Raw genomic sequence first — 21428 nt, 5'->3', positions numbered from 1 at the left:
CTCCAAAATATTATTTTTTTAAAGAATAGTGCAAGGCTAAATTTTCCATCTCAAGCCATGCAGGGCTATATTTTAGTATCCTTCATATTTTATTATTTTAAGAAAAACTATGGTACAACACTCATACATTCCAAAATTATGTATTATTTAATTTAATTAAACTACTATTTAGAGACAATATTCCATGACCAAGAATTTTTTATAATTTTTTTAAAACAACACTTGAAAACATTTAAAAAGGTGACCATATTTATAAATTTTAAATTTATATAAAAATTAAAATTAAAAATTAAAAAAAAAAAGGATGGGTTGCAATGGTCTCACCTCCAACAATCATGACCAGTAATTTTTTATATTTTTTTTACGAATTGAAAACATTTAAAAAGGTGACCACATTTAAATTTTTTATTTATTTTTAAAAAGTTGGGTTTCAATGGTCTAACCTCCAAAGGTAATGACCAATAAATTTTTATAAATTTTTCTTAAACAACACGAATTGAAAACATTTAAAAAGGCTTTAAAAAATATGTCGATGACACCAACGCTTTTATTGTTGGCTATTGGATATGCATTTGCACGAGATGATTCGTGCTCTTGGCCACACTTGATAATTTATATTTTACAAAAGCACATGTATGGGGTCCACAAAAGATTTGGCCTACGCCAAAGCTGGGCTAAATGTGGCCCGGTTGGAGGGCTAAATTTTGTCTAGCCCACAGCTAAAGATGGGTTTCGCATTATTTTAGGGCTATATTCAAATATAGCCAATGGCTGGAGATGGCCTTATAGGACTTGTTTGTCCAAATTCAGGGTTGTTAGATTAAAATTGGGCTAACATCAAAAGACCCCCTCTAGGTTTGGGATCATTCTCAATATGAGCCATGAGGTATCAATTTCATCAATTTACACCCGAATGTTTTCAAACTTAATCCAATGTTATTCTTTCATTAAGTTGACCGTGTGGTCAATCGTTAACTACTGACATAGCCGTTGTAGGACCCAACAATTTAAGATTCTTTGACTTAAAAAATAATTTAAAATTTTAGAAATTAATTATACAACCTAACATAAAAACGTAAAATTGAAATAAAATAAAATAAAAGCAAACCGTACCCTGCCTCCACTTTCCCCAGCCGCATCAACCCCTACCGACCTCTATACCCACTGCCACCCATTCCAACCCTAGTCGTAGCCGGCCCCAACACCGACAACAGAAGCAATCTTCTCATCAGTAGCAACAGCGCAGCACCATCCCTCCCTCTCTCCCTCTTAGCCTAACTTGTTGCTCCTCTCTCCTCTCCCTTTCCCTCTCCCTCGATTGTAACCACCCAGCCAGCCTAGCAATGAGAGGTAAAGAAGGAGAAGTTGTTCAACAATATGATCCTGGGCATCAAAGCTGAAGTGTTTAAGAGTTTGATTGCTAGAGGGATCAAAGCTGAAAAGTTGAAGACTTTTAAGAATTGGAGCATTTAAAAAGATAAGCTAAAGGGTTTGGTGATTTCTAGGACACAACTAGAGCGGCTGAAATTGTGGGCGGTTCGAGCCATAACCTTGCTACAAATGTGGGCTATAGCTATGTAGCTGAAGGCATTGGGCGAGACCTTGCTGCCATGGATATCTAAAAGCTCTTTTCCACCTCAAAGTATGGTAGCCCTCTTTTCGTACCCAACCACCCTGACAATTACCACTTTTCCCTTTCTTTTCTTTCCCTCTTGCCTCTGCCAATGTTATGTTGTTATTTGAATTTTTTTATAGTTCTCCTCTCTGCCATTGTTTGCTTAATTAGAAAAGTTGCACTGCTTTCCCTTCTTGGTAAAACCCCACCTCTGGGGAAAAACACAAAGTATTTTACGTGGTAAAACCCCACCTCTGGGGAAAATCCACAGGACCTGATAGTCCAAGGCAAATCCACTATAGAACGATGATTACAAGAAGTATACAAACTTGTCCTAGACACTCTAGACAACGTACCAAGTTCTTCGTAACTCAACTTCTCGCGGGATTTCTCCTTCTCTCCTTATGTTGAATCCGATTCTTGACGCAATCAATCCAAGCTCACCAGAGGTATGAGAACCGTGTAACTTATGCAAATGGATGCAAATAAATGCAAGGACAAATCACCAAGATAATCTTGCTCTTGATGATTTATCCTTATGAACAACAAAACACATAAACTTTCTTTTGTGAATATGAAAACTCAAGAAATACTCTAGTTGTTGAAAGTAGTTAGATGAATGAAAACCAAGCCTTGCTTTTTATAATGGTTTTCAAAACTGGAAACAAGATCAATTAGTTCCTAATCAACAGATTAGTTTTCCAAAATCAAACTAATTGATTTCCAATCAAAGAAGACTTTTAATGTTCAAAACTGGAAAGCAATTTATAAAATAAATCAATCTTTCTTAAAATAAAAAGTCTTCTTAATCATAATGTTAATTAGATTGTGAGTTTGAAATAATGCTTGAAATACCACAATCAGGATGCATGATTGAATGAAGAATTTACCTTAGTGATCGTCGGTTGACATATAAGCCTTCAGAGCATATCTTGGAATTTTGACAGCCACCATCACAACTAATTTACCATCTATGCTTAGTCTAATTGGTCTCTAGGAAATGCCAATCACATAAACAATACTAACAGTGAGAGATGAGATGAGATCGTGAGATGTCGAATGTTGAAGTTAAGTGGCGAAGTTGCAAAGAGCGGGCAAATACCACAATTTGTTAGAATAGCAAATATAAACACAATTTGGTCAACAGGAAACCCTAGAATTAAAACAAAGATGGAGAGAGAAAGAAAAGCAAACCTGGGATTACGAATCAGTAAGTTGAATTAGGGAGTGTTAGAATTGCTTCAAATTCCCATAAAAGAAAGCAAGATATTCCCCCCACACCCTCTGCAGGAAACCCAAAACTCACACTACACCATCAAAACACACCTAAACTGATGAATATTTCAATTTCTTGTTCCTATCAAGCCAAAGAAACGAAGAAACAATTAAAAGAAAGAAGCAACCGCACAAATAAGAACAAAATATGCATAAAGAAAAGAACATCACTCACTAGTAGTTCGACCAAGGCTACAGATGTGCGTGCGATTCCAAACTTTGTGTAGTAGGGTTTTGCTTTTTAGGTTTATGTGAGTTTTAATTTTTAAGGGCATTTGTGTCTATTTAGGTGAGTTTTTGGCTATATTTGAAAGATTTTATAAAAATTGACATTTTTGAAAGTTTGGGTTAAATTTTGTCTATTTTTGATAAAAACTCCTCTCTCTCTCTCTCTCTCTCTCTCTCTCTCTCTCATACCAATCGGGTTTGTCTTTGCGAACCTATAACCACCAAAACCACCGAATTAAGTTCAACGTCGGGAGTTCAATTTGGAGTTGTTGTGTACCACCAAAATTGATAGGGTTTATGCCTCACATCTTTTTCCTTTTCTTTTGTTAATTTCAATTTGGGGATTAGGATTTCTGATTTTCTGATTTTAATATTAATTTTTTTTAGATCTTAAAAATAGTTTGGAGTTCAATACCAAATAAATTTTTAGATCTTAAAATCACTATTTGAAAACTCATGTTTTTAAAAAGAATCATAATTTTGTAGTATACTTTTTTGAATAGGATATCAAACAGAGCCAATGGCAAGAAGTTTTAACCAAGTTTTCAGACTTCCGACCTTTGAGAACTATGCTATTGTGGATAAAAGCTAGTTGATAAAAGATAAATAGTTCTTTAAGTTTTCATATTTCATATCAGCAAACCATGGAAATTCGGACAATGAAAGTTAGATTAGAATCCAGATATATAGGTGCTTTTCTTTTGCTTCCTGTGATCGAATGGCTTCTTTTTAGCGTTAATGGTGGATGCTATTGGACACAGGCTTGCACTATAAAAAGTTGGAAACCCATTTACAGTAATGGTACGCATTGACATTTGACTAGCTACCTCATACGTCTCACTCATATGAATTCAACCAGTTCTATATTAATGAAACTTGTTTCCGACCAAAAAATAAATAAAAAATTCTGACTTTCTTGGGTTGTCAGATTAAATACATTGCATGAACATCATTTACATGGTGGCAGTGGCGGACCCATTTGGATTTAAATAAAAATACTAGAAAATTAAATTTCCACCAACTTAAAATATGAAAAATCGGTTTTAGTGCAAAATACGATTTAGGCTAAAAATGATGGCTCATTAAGTCAATATATATTTCATACTAAAATCCCATAAAATCAAGTTTTCTTATTTGATGTGTAAGGAATAAAAGCACCCCAAAATTGTCTTGAGAAAATGATTATTCTGAAAAACCATTTTTCATACTTAGTCAATATTGCACCTCCGTTAAAAAATTTCTGGATCCGCCAGTGCATGGTGGATTTATTCATTAGTGGGGTTGAGGAAAGTCGTGGAAAAGCTTAAAACCCACCATTATGATTAATTCAGAATTCGGTTTACAATTTCTTTCAGAGAAGTGTACGTACCCACTACGCCAACCAAAGACCCTATCACCATAATTCCAATAATCGTCACCAACTCCAACCCAAATCTCCGAGCAGCAACGTTGATCTTAAGGTAGAACAAGCACGGCAACAAGACCGACACGGTGACGCTCAGAAATGCACCAACAAAGGCCATTACGTAGCTGAAAAATGGAACCATTAATGCCACAAGTACAGTGCTGATCACAATTAGTGTTCTAACAAGGATACTAATTACACGACTGTTGCGAAAAGGGCGCGCTTCCTCAATGGCAGCAGCAATTGGGGTGATTATAATTGCATACTTAGTGAGGGGATTAATTATAGTGATGTAAATTGCTATTCTTGAGCTCATTTTTCTTATTGGAAGATTTAGTGTCACTTGAGACTTCAAATATTGTCCGAACATCAAGTAACCCAAAACAGCCATGGATCCATAGGTGATGGTGCTTGTAATGAAGCAGACAAGTAACACCTGCAAGGAAGGAAATTGTTTATAATATCATGTCAACAAAACATAAATAAGTAAGAGACAACGTTTTCAGAATATTCTGACCTTTGAGAATTGGCTTCTATCTTTCATGGAATTGCACAGTGTGGGAAAAACTGCATGGCCACAATAGCAGAACAGATACAAGCTTATACAAGTAGGCAGGCCTCTCATATTCAGAAGAACATCTCCTTCATGAAACCCGACACCATCTACGGCACCAACCCAAAAAACACAAGCAACCAAAACAGCAGAAGCCAAAACCCCTCCAGCAGAAACATAAGCTAAGAGTCCCAGATTCTTCAACCATGTTGTTGGCAAAATCACAACCGCGGTGAGCAGAACAAAGCACTGTCTGCCTCCAACTTTGATGCCTGCCATGTTGAAACCCATGTTTGGGAACAACTGGTTCAGATTGTCACCTTCTAATATTAGAAACTCAACTGCCACTAAATACAGCTCAAGGTACATGAAAATGGATATGGTGATCCTTCCTTTCTGTCCAAAAGCAACATCTCCGATGTCAGGGTAAGTTTTTATGTGCAGATTTGCATCCATACATCTTTGTAGAAGTAACCCTGTGTACCAACAGAGGAGGGCCAACAGAAAGAGAAGTATTAAGCTCAGCCACCCTCCTTCAGAAAGTGCAAAAGGAATTGATAGTATGCCAACACCTGAGAGATTAACAAGGTAATTATGATTAATTAGACTGATACCATATTAATGTGGTGTGACAGATAGAGCAATTAAAAGAGACAAAATGAACCTGATAATGTATTAAGTCCATTGAAACAGGTTCTGGAAAAGGTGGTGCCTAATTTGCTTGGTTCCTGAGGTTCGGGTGGGTGCTGGTTTTGGCTCTCCATTTTCTCTGCTTTCAGGCAGTCCATTTTCCTTTTTTCCTTTTGGGTTGGTTTTTTGGTTCATACTAAGCATTGAGATATACATATATATAGGGAGCTTCAGTTGACTTGAGAGATTCCTCAAATAAGCTTATTTGAAGGACACCCTTATAGGGCCTACTTCATATTGTATTTTATTAATCCAAACCGTCTATTTTGTAGATATCATTCGAAGATCATCTCTACAAAAAAAATCACTTGAATCCAATATCATTTGACTACTCAATTGAATTATTGAAATTTTAGTACTTTCTTGAAGCACCGTGTCCATTGATTTTGTAAGACACAATTGGATATCGAAACAGTTTCCGATTTGTCTAATTTTTTGTAAGGATGATATATGAATGTAGACTTAAAAAATAGATGATTTGGATCATTGAAGAAAAAAAAAAATTGTAAGGGACCCTAAAGAGTGTCCCTCAAATAATTTTTTATTTGAAAAATCCCCAATAAAAATTGTATGTATATATATATATAAAGGCGAAACAGGTGACCTAAGCATTAACAATATGAAAATCATTTGTTCCTGGAAAAAAATAAAGGCGGAGATGGTGCGGATGAGTAGATAGGCACACAACAACGTCAAACAATAAATGGAAAAGGAGGAGGATTAGGCAGAGCAGGAGCTTGTTTGTAGAATCTTTGAAATATAATTAATGTGTGACAATAAAAAGTATATTATTATTAGCTTTATAGCTAGGCTTGTAAAAGGAAATCCACTTACATGTCACAACACAACCATTGCTTTAGAGGAAATTGAAGCTCTCTTGACTTGAGTGTCCATTCTCTTCAAAGAGGAGATGAATGATCTCTCATAATTGTCTTGTGCTGATTTCACAAGAATCAGATTGATACTGTTTCGGTCCAACATTGCCTTTTCATTAATTAACTTCAATTTTTTATTTTTTATTTTTTAAAGTAAAGTCTCATTTTATAGGAAAAAATAACTCTCAATCCCGAAAAAGCACACTCCACAATTTCGGTCTTATCTTAATTCACAATCCAACTTTTGTTTTCCATACTCATGTCCTTTTCCATACTTTTGTTTAAATGTAAAATTGTAACCAGTGGTGGAGTTAGAAGCTAATATGGGGGAGGGAGGGAGGGAGGGAGGGAGGGGGGGCCAGTACTATAAATTCAAGATTATATTTTAATTAATATTGCAGATGATGCTTAAGAAATAATGGGATTTTAACTAATTAGGTGGTTATCTTATGTTTCCTATGATCGAATTAATGGCTTTTTTTTAGTGTCAATGGTGTGGATGCTATTGGGCACACAGGTTTGCACTACAGAAAGCTAGAAACCCATTTACAATGGCACTACCCACTGCAACTGCATGATTTTTATGTTTCCCATGATCCACATGGACGTTTGACTAGCTAGCATTTTATAGAGAGAGTGGAACCATGACAACACGAAGAATGATATAGTGCGTTCCTTGCTTGCATATAATTGCATTGGAAGCAATAATAAGAAGACGTAGATTTAGAAAAATTGGGAAATTAAGCAAAAATAGCAGATGGTTTCTGGTTTTGGATAGGCCTGCTGCAATGGCAAACTTTACCAATTCAATCAATCATACTGTTTGTGCAAATATTATTCACATGGGAGAATATTCGCGGATTCATTCCTTCGTCTTTCGAATTTTCTTCTTCTTCTTCTTTCTCACTCCCTATCAATGGCGGGCCCAAGAATTTTTATAGGGCTAGGCTAAATAATTTTTTTTTTTAGAGGAGATATATTATAATCTTTTTTCCTCATGAAACAAAAATGTAAATAAAATTTTATAAATCAAACAAAGTCACATTACAAGCAAATATAACACAAAAAAGTACAAAATATAAATAAATATCAAATCAAACATATTGTCCAACTTCAAAAAAATATGTTTGATTGCAAAAAAAAAAAAAAAATTAAGAGCTTACCTAGTGAAGTGGAACCCTTCTCTCTTTGAGTGTATCAAAATCTTTGATTATTGAATCAGAATCAATATACACAGAAAGCTCTTGCTCTCTGTGGGTGTAGCCCAATATCAGTACGATTAGAATAGGTCAAGTTGGTAGAGCCTTAGCGTGAGTTCTACTTCTAATCAAATTTATATAGGTTTGGATTGATGTTTATTATTTCCTATGTACTTTAGGAATGGGCTTATTTTAAATAAAGCTATTATTTACTTTACTTAAATTGGGCTATTATTAGTTTATTATATTTATTTGGTGTAGTGGACTAATATTTATTGGAGTAGGAATAAACTTAACTATATTTAATATTTAAAAATCTTCCCCTAGGCTGGAGCCCACTCCATCCTAGTAATAGATCCGCCCTTGCTCCCTATAAAATAGATTGGAGTCAACATACCACATCTGTGGATGTTGACCAAAGGTCCTCCGATGCCTAAATCAATTAATTGGATCTTAAGAAGATAGACAAACAACTAAAAGTACGGAGGTCTTCTGTTAGGGGAAGAGCCGGGTTACGCGGAGCTGTGTGTGGTAGTGGCCGGAGCAGTATGGGGGAGAGGAGAGAAAGTGTGGTGAGAGAGAGAGAGAGAGAGAGAGAGAGAGAGAGAGAGAGAGAGAGAGAGGAAATTTACTAGGGTTTTTAGAATTACCTCAAATGTGGTGTGATACCATCTATTTATAGCCTCCTTGCTTGATTAGGGTTTGAAGATGTTCACCCGTTTTGATTTGTCTCCTGTGATGGTAGGGTAAAGTTCCCCATTGTCTTGAAAACCATTAATTGGTCGACAAGTCAACTTTCTTTAGTGTGCGAGCGTGCCACTGCTAGCAATAAAATCTAGCAGACTTCTTTAAAAATAGATAACTTGCACCCCAAGATACTAATTTCTAAACAAACGATTGTGAATTTGGGTGAGGAATATCTCCCAAGTAAGTTCTTTTCTTGCCTCAGACTAGTGAGGACTTCACAATTTTTCACAGTATAAAACGGATAGTTCTGGCCAAAATAGGTGGTGAGAAAATGAATTACTTTTAGACAGAACTCTCTTTTACAAGACTCAAAAAGGAAAAACTGACTCCGAGAAGAGAAAAAGACGTCTGGGCTTCCATTTCTGCCTGGGCAGATGCTTCTAATCCGGGCTGGATTGGATATGACTGTGCTGGACTGGACTGTCAACAACTTCAACTGATCTGTTTCAGCTGCAAATCGATGCCAACGTTCGAGTTTGGCAAAGCTTTCAATCTATTTCACACCCTGGAACGGCTTTGGTCAGGCAGAATTGGGACTTCTTTAGTCTGGAAGAGGCAGAAGTGGCTGGAACTGACTACTGAGCTGGAGCTTTACTGTGGTGTCTGACCTGCTTGATCAGGGCTCTTCATAAATTTGTTGAGGTTTTCATATTTGTAAAAATCTTAACTCTGCTTGCTTTGACTTATGCTGAACCAAATTTGTAACGAGAGAAATCTCGTTTTGAATGATTTATTTCTCTAAGTCTGGACTGAAGTTGGGTGTCTTGATTGGTCGCTGTTTGAAGGCTTTTGAGATCAAATGATCATTTTGAGTTTTTGTCTTTTGACTGATTTTTGGTTGTTTGAATTGGTGATCCCTTGCTCTGTTCACCCTCTCTTGTATTTATAAGAAATGTTTCTGGGAGTGGGGGTTCTAATTTCTTTTAATAATGGATGCAAAAAATTTTGAAAGATCTTTTTATTTTAAAAAGCAAAAGAAAAGGGGTTTTATCAATCTTGGCAGTTTAAGTCCTCAACGATCAGTTTCTGAAACAGTCACTTCTCTGTTTGAATGGGGAACCTCACCTTCTTTTTTCCAGTCTTTCAACCTGTGATGGTAAGTTTGATTTTCCAATTTTAGCAACTCCCTGTTTCCTGCTTATCTCTTTTTAGAAAGCGTAGTCTGCGTATCTTTTTGAAAATGGTGCCTTTTTGGAGCAGAAAAAATATATCTGAATAAACAAAACGGGTTTTGATCTCTTGGCAGCAGAGTTTTTCCAGAGATGGTCTTCTTTATACCTGCCCCTGTTCATTCCTTATTATCTGCAGTTGAAATTGTTGACTTTTCCAAATCAGAGGGTCACGTGGGTTTGTTTCTCTTTTGGGCTTCTCTCTTTTTCTTTTAATTTAAAACCTGCCAAGCCCATTTTTGGTTTTAAGCCCAATTTGGATTCCTTCGAGGCCCAAGTCATGCTTGTGGTTTGATAGTTTCTGGGCCTCCTATGTTGGGCTTGAAATGTATAGTCTAGGCCTAATTTTGTTGGCAGCTGTTTCAAAATTGTTGTGGGCTTTCTAATTTTGGACTGGGCGCACCAAATTTAGGCCCAAACAAAAGAATAATCCTTATTTAATTAGGATTATTCTTTCCGAAAAATAGGTGATAGGATAAATCAAAGAGATTTCTTGGAAATCGAATCCTTGATTTAGGGAGATATTCCTATCTTAAATCAAAGATAATTCCCTAAGATTTAATTAGGGTAATTAGTTGACCTAAGGAATATTCTTTTTTCCACGTGTCACATTCTTATTGGTTGCTGAAAATATGTGTTCCCACAAATACCCACAGCTTCTGCATGGGGCGTATGTGGCATTGAGGAGATGTGAAATACTTATCGGGCTTTCCTTGAAAGTTGAGCTCCTTTTCTGAGTTGGGCTTTTGACTCGAGTAGGCTTTTGATTGCTTCTTGGAGTTGGGCTCCTAATTGGAGTAGGCTTTTGATTCATTCTTGACCAATGATGCCCAACCATTACAATTACAAGTCTCCTCTTCACTCCTCTTCATATCACAAACTTGTCTTCCTCTACTTCCTTGCTTGTGAGAAAGATCTTGGAGGTGAGAATTGCTCGTCGAGGAGAGGAGTTATCGTGCACACCAAGGTAAGTCGAAAAAATATTTTTTATGTCTTTATTTTTCCGAGCTTCTCGACGAGGATCAGCTGGTCATATCAAGACTAGCCGGGTGGTTGTTGCTAGGACAGTTGGCAGCGGCTAGTGCGACCGACGATAGACAGTGGCGGTAGTCGAGGCATCGGCTTTTTCAACCACAAATTAAGGTTTTGACTTGTGAAATTCTTTCTTTTTGCAGTTGTTCAACCATCATGTCATCTGACAAGGGAAGCCGGTCATCAGGTTCACAAGTGCCCATGTATTTGTATGATGGCTCTCGGGTGTACAAGAGGAGGTTTGTGGCGAACTTGCATCGCGTCACCACCGAGGCTCAGTTCCAAAAGTGGCATGCCAGCTTCGCTTCTACCACACTGGATAACATGCATGTTAGGTTGGCGGAGCCTTTGACTAATGATGTGGCTCGCAAGGACCTGAACGATCCAAGCGCATGGATTATCACCTTTCGCCCCTTTTACTTTTCCTTGGGTTTCAAGTTCCCCATGTCCAAGATTTTCAAGAATGCGTTTTACGCCATGGATTGCGCTCCAAGCCTATGCACTCCGAATGTCTACCAAGTGGTCATCTACTTTGATAACCTAAATCGTTTCTTCAAGCTGGGGTTGACCTTTCGAGAGTTTTTCTACTTCTTGAGGTGAGACCAAGATGGCGGCCACAAGGGTTGTAAGATCCCACATCGACCAACGGAGATGGGGTGATGTGTCTTATATGTACATGCTCGCCTCCATCTAGCACGAGGCCTTTTGGGAGCTCACTGGCTTCAGAGTCATGGGAATTTTGAAGTTAAGCGAGTTGGGGCTAGAGCAATCCTAGGATGGGTGACCCACTAGGAAGTTGCTCCTGAGTTCCCATAAACAAAACCGTAAGGGCAAGGGGCCCAAAGCGGACAATATCGTGCTACGACGAAGCGATCCCGGGATTTGACAATTTGGTATCAGAGCCACTTTGCCGTGTGATGCGATTGTGCCGATGAGGACGTCGGGCCCCTAAGGGGGGTGGATTGTAAGATCCCACATCGACCAACGAAGATGGGGTGATGTGTCTTATATGTACATGCCCGCCTCCATCTAGCACGAGACCTTTTGGGAGCTCACTGGCTTCGGAGTAATGGGAACTCCGAAGTTAAGCGAGTTGGGGCTAGAGCAATCCCAGGATGGGTGACCCACTAGGAAGTTGCTCGTGAGTTCCCATAAACAAAACCGTAAGGGCAGGGGGGCCAAAGCGGACAATATCGTGCTACGACGGAGCGATCCAGGGATTTGACAATTTGGTATCAGAGCCACTCTGTTGTGTGGTGCGATTATGCCGATGAGGACGTCGGGCCCCTAAGGAGGGTGGATTGTAAGATCCCACATCGACCAACGGAGATGTGGTGATGTGTCTTATATGTACATACCCGCCTCCATCTAGCACAAGGCCTTTTGGGAGCTCACTGGCTTCGGAGTCATGGGAACTCCGAAGTTAAGCGAGTTGGGGCTAGAGCAATCCCAGGATGGATGACCCACTGGGAAGTTGCTCGTGAGTTCCCATAAACAAAACTGTGAGGGTAGGGGGCCCAAAGCGGATAATATCGTGCTACGACGGAGCGATCCCGGAATTTGACAATTTGGTATCAGAGCCACTCTGTCGTGTGCTGCGATTGTGCCGATGAGGACGTCGGGCCCCTAAGGGGGGTGGATTGTAAGATCCCACATCGACCAACGGAGATGGGGTGATGTGTCTTATATGTACATACCCGCTTCCATCTAGCACAAGGCCTTTTGGGAGCTCACTAGCTTTGGAGTCATGGGAACTCCGAAGTTAAGCGAGTTGGGGCTAGAGCAATCCCAAGATGGGTGACCCACTGGGAAGTTACTTGTGAGTTCCCATAAACAAAACCGTGAGGGTAGGGGGCCCAAAGCGGACAATATCGTGCTACGGCGGAGTGATCTTAGGATGTGACAGCCGTGATGTGGAGTCGTGGTCTCGGCAGTGGAGTGCAGCGGCTACTACGACGCCGCGCCTTCGTGTTGGATCGGACCCGTTACAGATTGAGTCGTCTCGGCGTTCTTACTTCTTCAAACCATGGTTGTTTGGAAGGTTTTGAGTGATGAATGAAAGGAAATAGATTCCTTAGATTTGAGAGCAACTCTTTGAGTACATTTCAAAGCTCTGAATGAAGCACCAATTTGTTTATGCAAATATTCATACGGGAGAATATTCGCGGATTAATTCCTTCGCCCTTCAAACTTTCTTATTCTTGTTCTTCTTCCTCGCTCCGTGTAAAATAGATTGGAGTCAACAGACCACACCCGAGGTGTGTTGGCCAAAGGCCCTCCGATGCCTAAGTCAAGTTAATTGGATCTTAGGAAGATACGACAAACAATGGAAAGGATGAAGGTCTTCTCTCACGGGGAGCGCCAGGTGGCATGGAGCCGTGAGAGAGAGAGAGAGAGAGAGAGAGAGAGAGAGAGAGAGAGAGAGAGGAAATTTGCTAGGGTTTTTAGAATTACGTCAAATGTGGTGTGATGTCATTTATTATAGCCTCCTTGCTTGACTAGGGTTTGAAGAATAATCCATATTTAATTAGGATTATTCTTTCCCAAAAATAGGTGATAGGATAAATCAAAGAGATTTGCTGGAAATCGGATTCTTGATTTTGGGAGATATTCTTATTTTAAATCAAAAATAATTATCTAATTAAATAGGATTTAATCAGGGTAATTAATTTACCTAAAGAATATTCATTTTTCCATGTGTCCCCTTCTTATTGGTTGCCGAAAATATGTGTTCTCATACATACCATCAGCCAACGGGATCTAGCCTAGCAAAAAAAAACATTGACTTGCAGATCGATAGTTTCATGTTCGAATTCCCGTAATACTTTTCACAGCGTGTGAGAAAACCCCACCCCCCTTCCTAACTTTAGGAAAAGAAAAAAAATCAAAATCAAAATCAATCATACCATCAATCAACACCATGCAAGTTTCGTAAGGCATTGGTATATCTAAATCTTTAATGCTACCATGTGAAGTTATATTCACTGGAACTCAATTATGAGATAATTATTGCAGTCATCTCCTTGTCCAAAATATTCCAAATTTATAGCTATACCATATGCCATAAAGTTATAAACCCTAAACCCTAAACCTCATCTTTTCGGAGTAAGAAAATTGAAAACGTTGGTTGGCCGTGGCTGTTGGGTCACCCAAAAGAAGAGGGCACATCACAGATTCGAGAGGCATGGCTTAAAGACTTCCGCCTAACTGACTGCTTGGCAAAATTATGGACATGGTTCAATGGCTCTACTTTGTATATCAGAATTCAACAAAGGCTCTGCTTTGCATATTCTGAAGCTTTTTATAAAGAATTTGAAAGTTAAGTGACAAAGGTATCTGTGGTACTGTGTTGATGTAGCAGCTAAAGATACTCTTATCAACAAAAAAGTACAAAAAAGAAGAAAAATAAAGCTCAAGATACTTGTCGATCGGTCAATGTCATGTTATCACAAGCAGTCCAGCTTGCCAACCATGGTACGCTTCTGTGTATTTAGTCATGTGTTGCATAAACATCTAGAATTACTGTAATCACGGTGGTATCTTTCTATTAGGTTATGGTATATATCAAAAACAATGTTGAGTCAAACTTGCCAAAATAAAGTATCGAAAACATTATTATATCATATAAAAATAAATTATCAAAAGTATTTATAAGATACTACCGATAAATTTATACCATAACTTAATTCAATCACGCACTGAAATGTGAAATAGTTAAAATATGTAACAACGCCTAATTAACTTGAAATACAATACAGTGACATTCCTAATAAATCTCTCTTTAACACATTAACATTAAGGCGAGTCAATGTCTCCGATGTACAATGTGTACTTTTTATTATTATAAAGGAAGAGTGCTGCTATTTCCACCCGCCTGTCCTATTTCCCCACCTACCTTATTGGTTGCCGAAAGGAAATGTAGAATGAGTACTGGAGGGTAGAGAGCAGTGGAGTCGAGCAAGGTCGGGTTTTGGGTTCGGTTGTGATTGAGCCCGATTATGGGAATGCTTGTTGTTGATTTGTTTGGCCCAATATGGGCGATTGGCTAACCAATGGGCTTGGCTCGTTTAGCCTGTTCTGAAAATTCGTGGACCAACTTGGCTCACAAGTAACTATCCTCAAAACCCTTTTTTTTTTCTTTCCTACTTGTCAATTATATTATCTTATTATCTCAATTCGTATCGATTTTTAATATAGCTACTTGTTATTTTAATGAAATAAATCAAGTTGAATGATTGGACCAATTTGGAAAAATAAATAAATAAAACACTTAGTGCCCGTTTGGCATTGTTTATTTTGGGTGATAAGTGATTTTAAAAAAAAATTGGGAAGCTCAGCCCGTTTGGTAAACTATGAGAAAATCACTTATTATTAAAAATTGTTGTGAGAGAAAGCTATAAGGGAAAGCAGCTAATGAGGTACTTTCATTTTCTGATTATGCAGGAATCAGTTTCGAAGAGGCGTTATGTTTAATGATTATGCGAGAATCATTTTCTGATTACGCGGGAATTAGTACCAACAACACTCTTAACAAAAAGTTTACCAAACGCCAAACTGCTTTCTCTCACAGCTGATTTCTCTCACAACAAATCTGACAGCGATTATTTTTACAGCATAGCAATGCCAAACTGGCCCTTAGACCGGAAAAACAATGAATAATAATATGATTATGTATATAAAAATTCAAATTTAAATCGCTAATGATGGGTTACAAAGCCCATGGTTTTATTTACTAATATCCAAGATCCATATCCAGTCTGTTGTGCACTTAAAGTCCACCAAACAACAAACTGGACCCATGTTCGTTTTAATTGAATATATCAAGTCCAGTCTAGCCCATCAAACATTGCCTAAATTTTTTGGACAATGCTTGGCTACTGATATATCAGGAGTCATTCCTCCTCAACCATGACGTGGGCTTCTTAAAAAACAAACACGTGTGTTTTTTTTTTCTTTTTTTTTCCTCTTTACTCTTCCCCTAATTTTTGGTTGGTTTTAACTGTAGCCTCCCCAAAGCCACCGCCACCCCTGTTCCGAATCCACCCTCATCACCAACCTCGCCATGTAAATCTCCCATCTAAACCTCCGGCCAATTTCGGAGCCCAAGACCCTGGATTGAAATCATTATGTGCTTTCAATTTTTGGTTTTTGAATTTGCAGCCAGAGCAGGAGTGATGGAGAAATGAGAGAGAGATAGAGAGAGAAGAAAAAAGAAAGTTGGTGGGCTACCTTATCGGTTCAATGGCGAGGTTGGTGATGAGGGTGGATTCAGAACAGGGGTGGCAGTGGCTTTGGAGAGGCTGCAGTTAAAATCAGCCAAAACGTTGGGGGAAGAGAAAATAGGAAAAAAAAAACACAAAAAGAACAAACAAATAAAACACACGTGTTGGTTTTTTAAGGTGCCCACGTCATGGTTGAGGAGGAATGGCTCCTGATTGTCCAAATTCTTTGATTTTTATTTTATTTTATTTTTTTAAAGAAAAGGGTTAAGAAAACGGTCCAAACCGGGAAACCGTAAGCGTCGACGAGAAGTACAACTGGACAACTGAACCGAACCGGGAATGGTCGGGGAGCTTACGAGTAGAGGAAGCCATAAGCGTTGGGAGGACGCAACGACGTAAAAGTTAAAAAGGTCGTTCGTTTCTCAGACCAACAACATCCAGAGACCAGAGACCAGAGACACAGAGAGAGGGCGAGAGTTTGATCGTTGCCCTCTCCGTCTCCGATCCAAATCTCATTTTCTTTTCTTCTTCACATTTTTTGCATTTGCAATTTTACATTTCCATAAATAAAAAACCCTAACAAACGACGACATTGTTATAATCAATTATCTGCAAAATTCATATGATTCGATTTCTCTTCTCGCGGCACCCATTTTTTCATGCGACGGTTGAATACCCGTAAAGGGGTCAATTCGAAGCCGACCGACGACTACGACAGCAACAATATGGACCCAGTTAAGCTCCAAGTCCGACCCAGCACCCGATCCAATCTCTTCTCTCGCAATCCCAAGCACAACACCAGATCAAGCTTCTTAATTATCGCTTCACTGACGATCGCACTAGCTTTCACACTCTGTTATCTTCTCGTTTCCGCGAGAAATTCAAGGAGTTCTGGGAATAAACGGTACGGGATTGTGATCGACGGGGGGAGTACGGGTACCCGAATCCACGTGTTCAGGTACGGAGTCGACGGCGGCAACACTGCCGTCTTCGATTTCGGCACGGACGGGTTGTCGTCGATGCGGGTTAACCCGGGGCTCTCGGCGTATGCGGAGGATCCGGAATCGGCGGACGGGTCGTTGCGGGAGCTTGTGGAGTTTGGGAAGGGTAGGGTTCCCAAGGAGCAGTGGGAGAACACGGAGATAAGGCTTATGGCCACGGCGGGGCTCCGACTGCTCGATTTGGATGTCCAGAATCGGATTCTGGACTCTTGTAGAAAGGTGCTTCGGAGTTCTGGGTTTAAGTTTCAGAACGAGTGGGCTACGGTGATTACAGGTACTGTTGTTTGTGAATTGTGTTGTGGTTTTTGCATCTATTGCGACTTGCGAATTGCAATACGATTGAAGTTATGTGAATGAATTTTTTTGACCTAATTTTAGTGGCATTGTATGAAAAGAGCCAATTTCGAATGCTAGAAAAGATTATTAACAATAATGTGCATAGTTGATATCAGCCAACCCACACATTTTTTTGTATTTGATTGTTTGTTAACTTCAAATGTGGCGTTCATGTTTTATGAGCAACTCTCTGAAATTATGGTTGATAGGCTCTGATGAAGGACTATATGCTTGGGTTGTTGCAAACCATGCCCTTGGCACTCTTGGTGGCAATCCTTTGCAGACAACTGGGATTATTGAACTTGGTGGCGCTTCTGCTCAGGTGTGATTGCATTAATACTTTCCTGTGGTATTCGTTTGAAATTTTGGATTTCTGACCCCAAAATTATGGTCTGAGCCAATACATAGGTTCATCACAACATAATTGCAAGTCACAAAAAATATCATGCCTCGCGAATGTGCTTTTTATTGGGAAATATGATTATCTATTTGTCCGCCAACAAGTACCTAAAACATATCGGAGAAAAGAGTTGGAACAGTTGGAACAGTTGGGGATATGATAACTTTTGGTCCAATTTTATTTCAGGTGACATTTGTTTCAAGTGAGCCAGTGCCTCATGAGTTCTCACGTGTTGTTAAATATGGAAATGTCACTTACAATCTCTACAGTCACAGCCTTCTTCATTACGGCCAGGTTTGTTCGGCTTTGTTAATGCTGTTCATTTGCAGATATCAACTTGTCCAAGTTTTCCAGACAAATGGAAGCTTGGAAGTTTAATTTTCATTAAGGTGCTACTTTATGGTTTGAAGTTCAGAAGTAATTTGATAATGCAGAATGTTGCATATGATTCGTTGAAAGAAGCAATTGTTTCAGGAGACTTCAACTTAGGTAAAAATTTAAGCTTTGCTTTCTGCTCTGATTTTTCGTATGCCTTGAACCTAAAGTTGTTTGACTGTGTCATGCTGAATTCCAATTTTTGCTTGTGAGTCTGGCATCCATGAACTTCATATCCCTTTAGAAGCATAAGTTATAATGTGGTTGTCTGTCTGATGATGTTATTAGCAATATGGCTTGGTTGGACTGATCACCAGGATGTAGCATATTTTTGTGGTTCTTACTCCCCTTTCACACAGTTATATTGAAACAATTTTGGTGGCCAACGGAAGAGTTTGTTGGAATTGATTGTTGCAATCTGATTTGGTTGTTCTTGACCCAAAAAAAAAAAATTCTGATTTGGTTGTTGATTCCTTGATCAAATGCATATTGTCAATAGTTCTGAAAGCCTCACAGTTAGAACATGATATTTGACTGGATTTCTACCATATTTTAACGTTAATGCAGATGCTGAATCACTTCAGAAAAGAATGTCAATAGATCCTTGCACTCCTAAAGGATATTCATATAAGATGCAGTCTTCAAAGCTTTCTCCAAGTTCTTCAGTTGAGAAGAATAGACATCTATCTACTCTTCAATCAAGGGGTAACTTCTCTGAGTGCCGATCCGCTGCAATAATGATGCTGCAAAAAGGAAAAGGTTGTAGATATTCTTCTTCAATCTTCACTGTATTGTTACATTTGTGCATCACAGATTTTATTTTTACTTTCTTTTGACAATGATTATCTCTTTACCTGGGATCAGAGAAATGTTCCTATCAACATTGCAGTATTGGATCAAATTTCATACCTAAGCTTCAGGGAAAGTTTTTGGCTACAGAAAATTTCTTCCATACATCCAAGGTTTTGTCTTCTCAATGCTCTAATCATCCGTTTCTTTCTTATTAATGGTTTTGTGATAAAAATTTTAATGTCATGGGTCAAGTAACAAGGATACTCTTTTTATTTCTTTTTTAAATTTCTGTAACGAACATATACAGTAGAATTATTACTTAGATGCATTTAATTGTGTGTTTCTTACACCCTTTTTTCTTTCCTTTTCTTTTTCTACTGCTTTCTTAGTTCTTTGGTTTGGCTTCAAAAGCATTTCTTTCTGACCTGATGATGGCTGGACAACAATTCTGTGGAGAGGATTGGTCAAAGTTAAAGAAGAGACACCATCGACTCGATGAAGAAGCTTTGCTTCACTATTGTTTCTCTTCAGCATATACTGTGGCCCTACTTCATGATAGTCTTGGAATTGCTATGGATGATGAAAGGTAATACTCGTACTACTTCAGACTTGTATATCACATACAATATATTTGAATTTCAGACTTGTATATCACATACAAAACATTTGAACTTGCACACGTGTATGTGTTCTTATCGATTGTCACTACTCTTGTGACCAGGATCAGGGTTGCAAATCAGGTGGGAAGTATTCCACTCGATTGGGCTCTGGGAGCTTTCATCTTGCAAAGCACATCTGACTTGGATGTAGGGCACTCTGATTGGATTAGCACCATAATTAGTGATGGCTCTCCCACTCTACTATCATTAATTTTCATCTTTGCAATATTGATGTTTACAGTGTGGTCTCTGTCAAAGTGGAGGAAACCCCAGTTGAAGACAATTTATGACCTGGAGAAAGGGCGGTATATAGTTACTCATGTTAGTAGATGAGATGTTGATAGCTTCTAGAGGAAGAATGTACACTTGTTATGTTAGATCCGGAGGAAAGAGTGGTGCAACATGCTGAACCAGATTCACTTGAGCAGGCCTCGGTTTATTGCCCAAGGCCATCCTTATAAGGTTACCGACCAGAAGCGATATTGTATAGTGTGGGTATCTGCACAGAATTTAGTGGTAACATTTTTTGTGCCGGCGGAGCTAGGCTTAGATCCCCATTTTGTACTTGGAGGGAATCCAATACCTCCAATTAATTATACCACATGCTCTCTCATTGCCCCCAAATCCGAATAGGAAGTTTAGGATAAAAATTGGGGAAGGCTTGTTGTGAGGGAGATGTAGAATGTTGTATCATTGTATGATAATGTGGTAATACACGTTCTTTCTTCACAATTGTTATTTGTTCTTATTACTGAAGCGAGAGCTTATTTCATCACATCGGTCTTAACTTAAGGTTTCCAATTTCCATGGGCCTCATGTTTTCGCTTTTCTGGCTTGGAGTCGAGTAATGCGGGAATTTCGGGCTTCTAATTTCTCATAGCAAAAGAACAAACAAATTGGGTTAGAGCTAGACTCTGCTCTACATGTCAAACTTCCAGTGATTAACGTTTCATAAAATATTGCAACATACTGCAAGAGGCTTGCAGCTGTGCAGTTACCCCTGTATTTGGGGTTCTGTCTTCGAATTCATTTTCACCAACATCACCTGTATAAATTGTTTTTTATTTTAAATAAAAAAAATAAAAAGAAGTATTATTTTCTGAAACTCAGAAACAATTTTGTGTTTTTTAAAATATTGCTTTTTAGTATATATAAATTTTGGGTGAGAAGTGAGGACATCCTTCTAACTTCTTTCTTGGGTCAAAATATTCAAAAAGAAAAAGGCTACTTCCCTGAAAGTCCAATGCAATGCAAGCAACCAATCCAGTCTTCCCGTTTTGCATAGATAAATGTATACGTCTAGACTTGGTAGCTATTTTTCTTGTTTAAATTTCTAAGAATGTTCTAGACTTGTTGTAATTTTGTTTGATGGTAAACCAAACCTCATAAAATATAAATACCATATCAAAATGATCACTTTCAACGTCTTTGGCTCTTGCCTTTGGCGGGCTAATCAACCCCTTCATTTTTGTTTAAAGAAATATCTTCTAAGCTGTATTATTAGTAAGTACGACAAACAGAAGAACATTTAGAAGCAATTAATATAAAGATAGCCATTCATTTGAATAGTCTTACCATTTTTAATTTTTGGTGCGGAGAAATTATTGGTCTTACTTACCACTTTGATGTGCACATTATTCTACCAAATTAATTCGAACCGATCCAATTATACATCACAAATCTATTGAAATAATTAAATAACGAGTTGAAGACCATATGTGTAGAGATACTCGCTTAATTCTCAAATACATTGCCCAATTTTTGTACTAGTTGCTTATCCTCTCCTATCAATAAAACTCTGTCGCTTTCTCTCAAAAAAAAAAAAAAGCCTAGCTTTACTAGTACATTACACGTC

The 21428-nt window shown here is 38.4% G+C and overlaps 2 protein-coding genes across 3 annotated transcripts; one reads left to right on the top strand and one right to left on the bottom strand.

Moving 5' to 3' along the window:
* Positions 1–4412: 4412 nt before the first annotated feature.
* LOC110751401 (amino acid transporter AVT1I) lies at positions 4413–5893 on the bottom strand. Its single transcript, XM_021951867.2, has 3 exons — positions 5741–5893; positions 5041–5648; positions 4413–4959 (listed from the first exon to the last, which is right to left on the bottom strand). The coding sequence occupies exons 1-3, from the start codon at positions 5862–5864 to the stop codon at positions 4441–4443; spliced, it is 1251 nt and encodes a 416-aa protein (XP_021807559.1). The 5' UTR covers positions 5865–5893; the 3' UTR covers positions 4413–4440.
* A 10387-nt stretch (positions 5894–16280) lies between these two features.
* Positions 16281–20305, top strand: LOC110751321 (putative apyrase 6). 2 transcript variants are annotated; one of them, XM_021951767.2, is made up of 9 exons: positions 16281–17285; positions 17557–17669; positions 17934–18041; positions 18182–18236; positions 18690–18881; positions 18987–19084; positions 19304–19500; positions 19636–19720; positions 19815–20305. In XM_021951767.2, exons 1-9 carry the CDS (start codon positions 16670–16672, stop codon positions 19848–19850), a joined length of 1500 nt encoding a protein of 499 aa, XP_021807459.1. In that variant the 5' UTR covers positions 16281–16669; the 3' UTR covers positions 19851–20305. The 2 variants fall into 2 exon arrangements, with proteins under 2 accessions (XP_021807459.1, XP_021807458.1); XM_021951766.2 differs by having other exon boundaries at positions 16284–17285; positions 19636–20305.
* Positions 20306–21428: the final 1123 nt, after the last annotated feature.

This window comes from Prunus avium, chromosome 1 (genome assembly GCF_965620075.1).
Source record: "Prunus avium chromosome 1, drPruAviu1.hap1.1, whole genome shotgun sequence".
Lineage (NCBI taxonomy): Eukaryota > Viridiplantae > Streptophyta > Magnoliopsida > Rosales > Rosaceae > Prunus > Prunus avium.
The sequence above is the reverse complement of the archived record's forward strand: the minus strand, read 5'-3'. Positions and strand labels throughout refer to the sequence as shown.

Coding starts and splice junctions, on each gene's coding strand:
- LOC110751401 (XM_021951867.2), bottom strand. CDS start 5,864: ATGGACTGCCTGAAAGCAGAGAAAATGGAGAGCCAAAACCAGCACCCA. Junction 5,649..5,740: donor TGGACTTAATACATTATCAG/GTTCATTTTGTC, acceptor TTAATCTCTCAG/GTGTTGGCATACTATCAATT. Junction 4,960..5,040: donor ATAGAAGCCAATTCTCAAAG/GTCAGAATATTC, acceptor CCTTCCTTGCAG/GTGTTACTTGTCTGCTTCAT.
- LOC110751321 (XM_021951766.2), top strand. CDS start 16,670: ATGCGACGGTTGAATACCCGTAAAGGGGTCAATTCGAAGCCGACCGAC. Junction 17,670..17,933: donor TTGGTGGCGCTTCTGCTCAG/GTGTGATTGCAT, acceptor ATTTTATTTCAG/GTGACATTTGTTTCAAGTGA. Junction 19,501..19,635: donor ATTGCTATGGATGATGAAAG/GTAATACTCGTA, acceptor TCTTGTGACCAG/GATCAGGGTTGCAAATCAGG.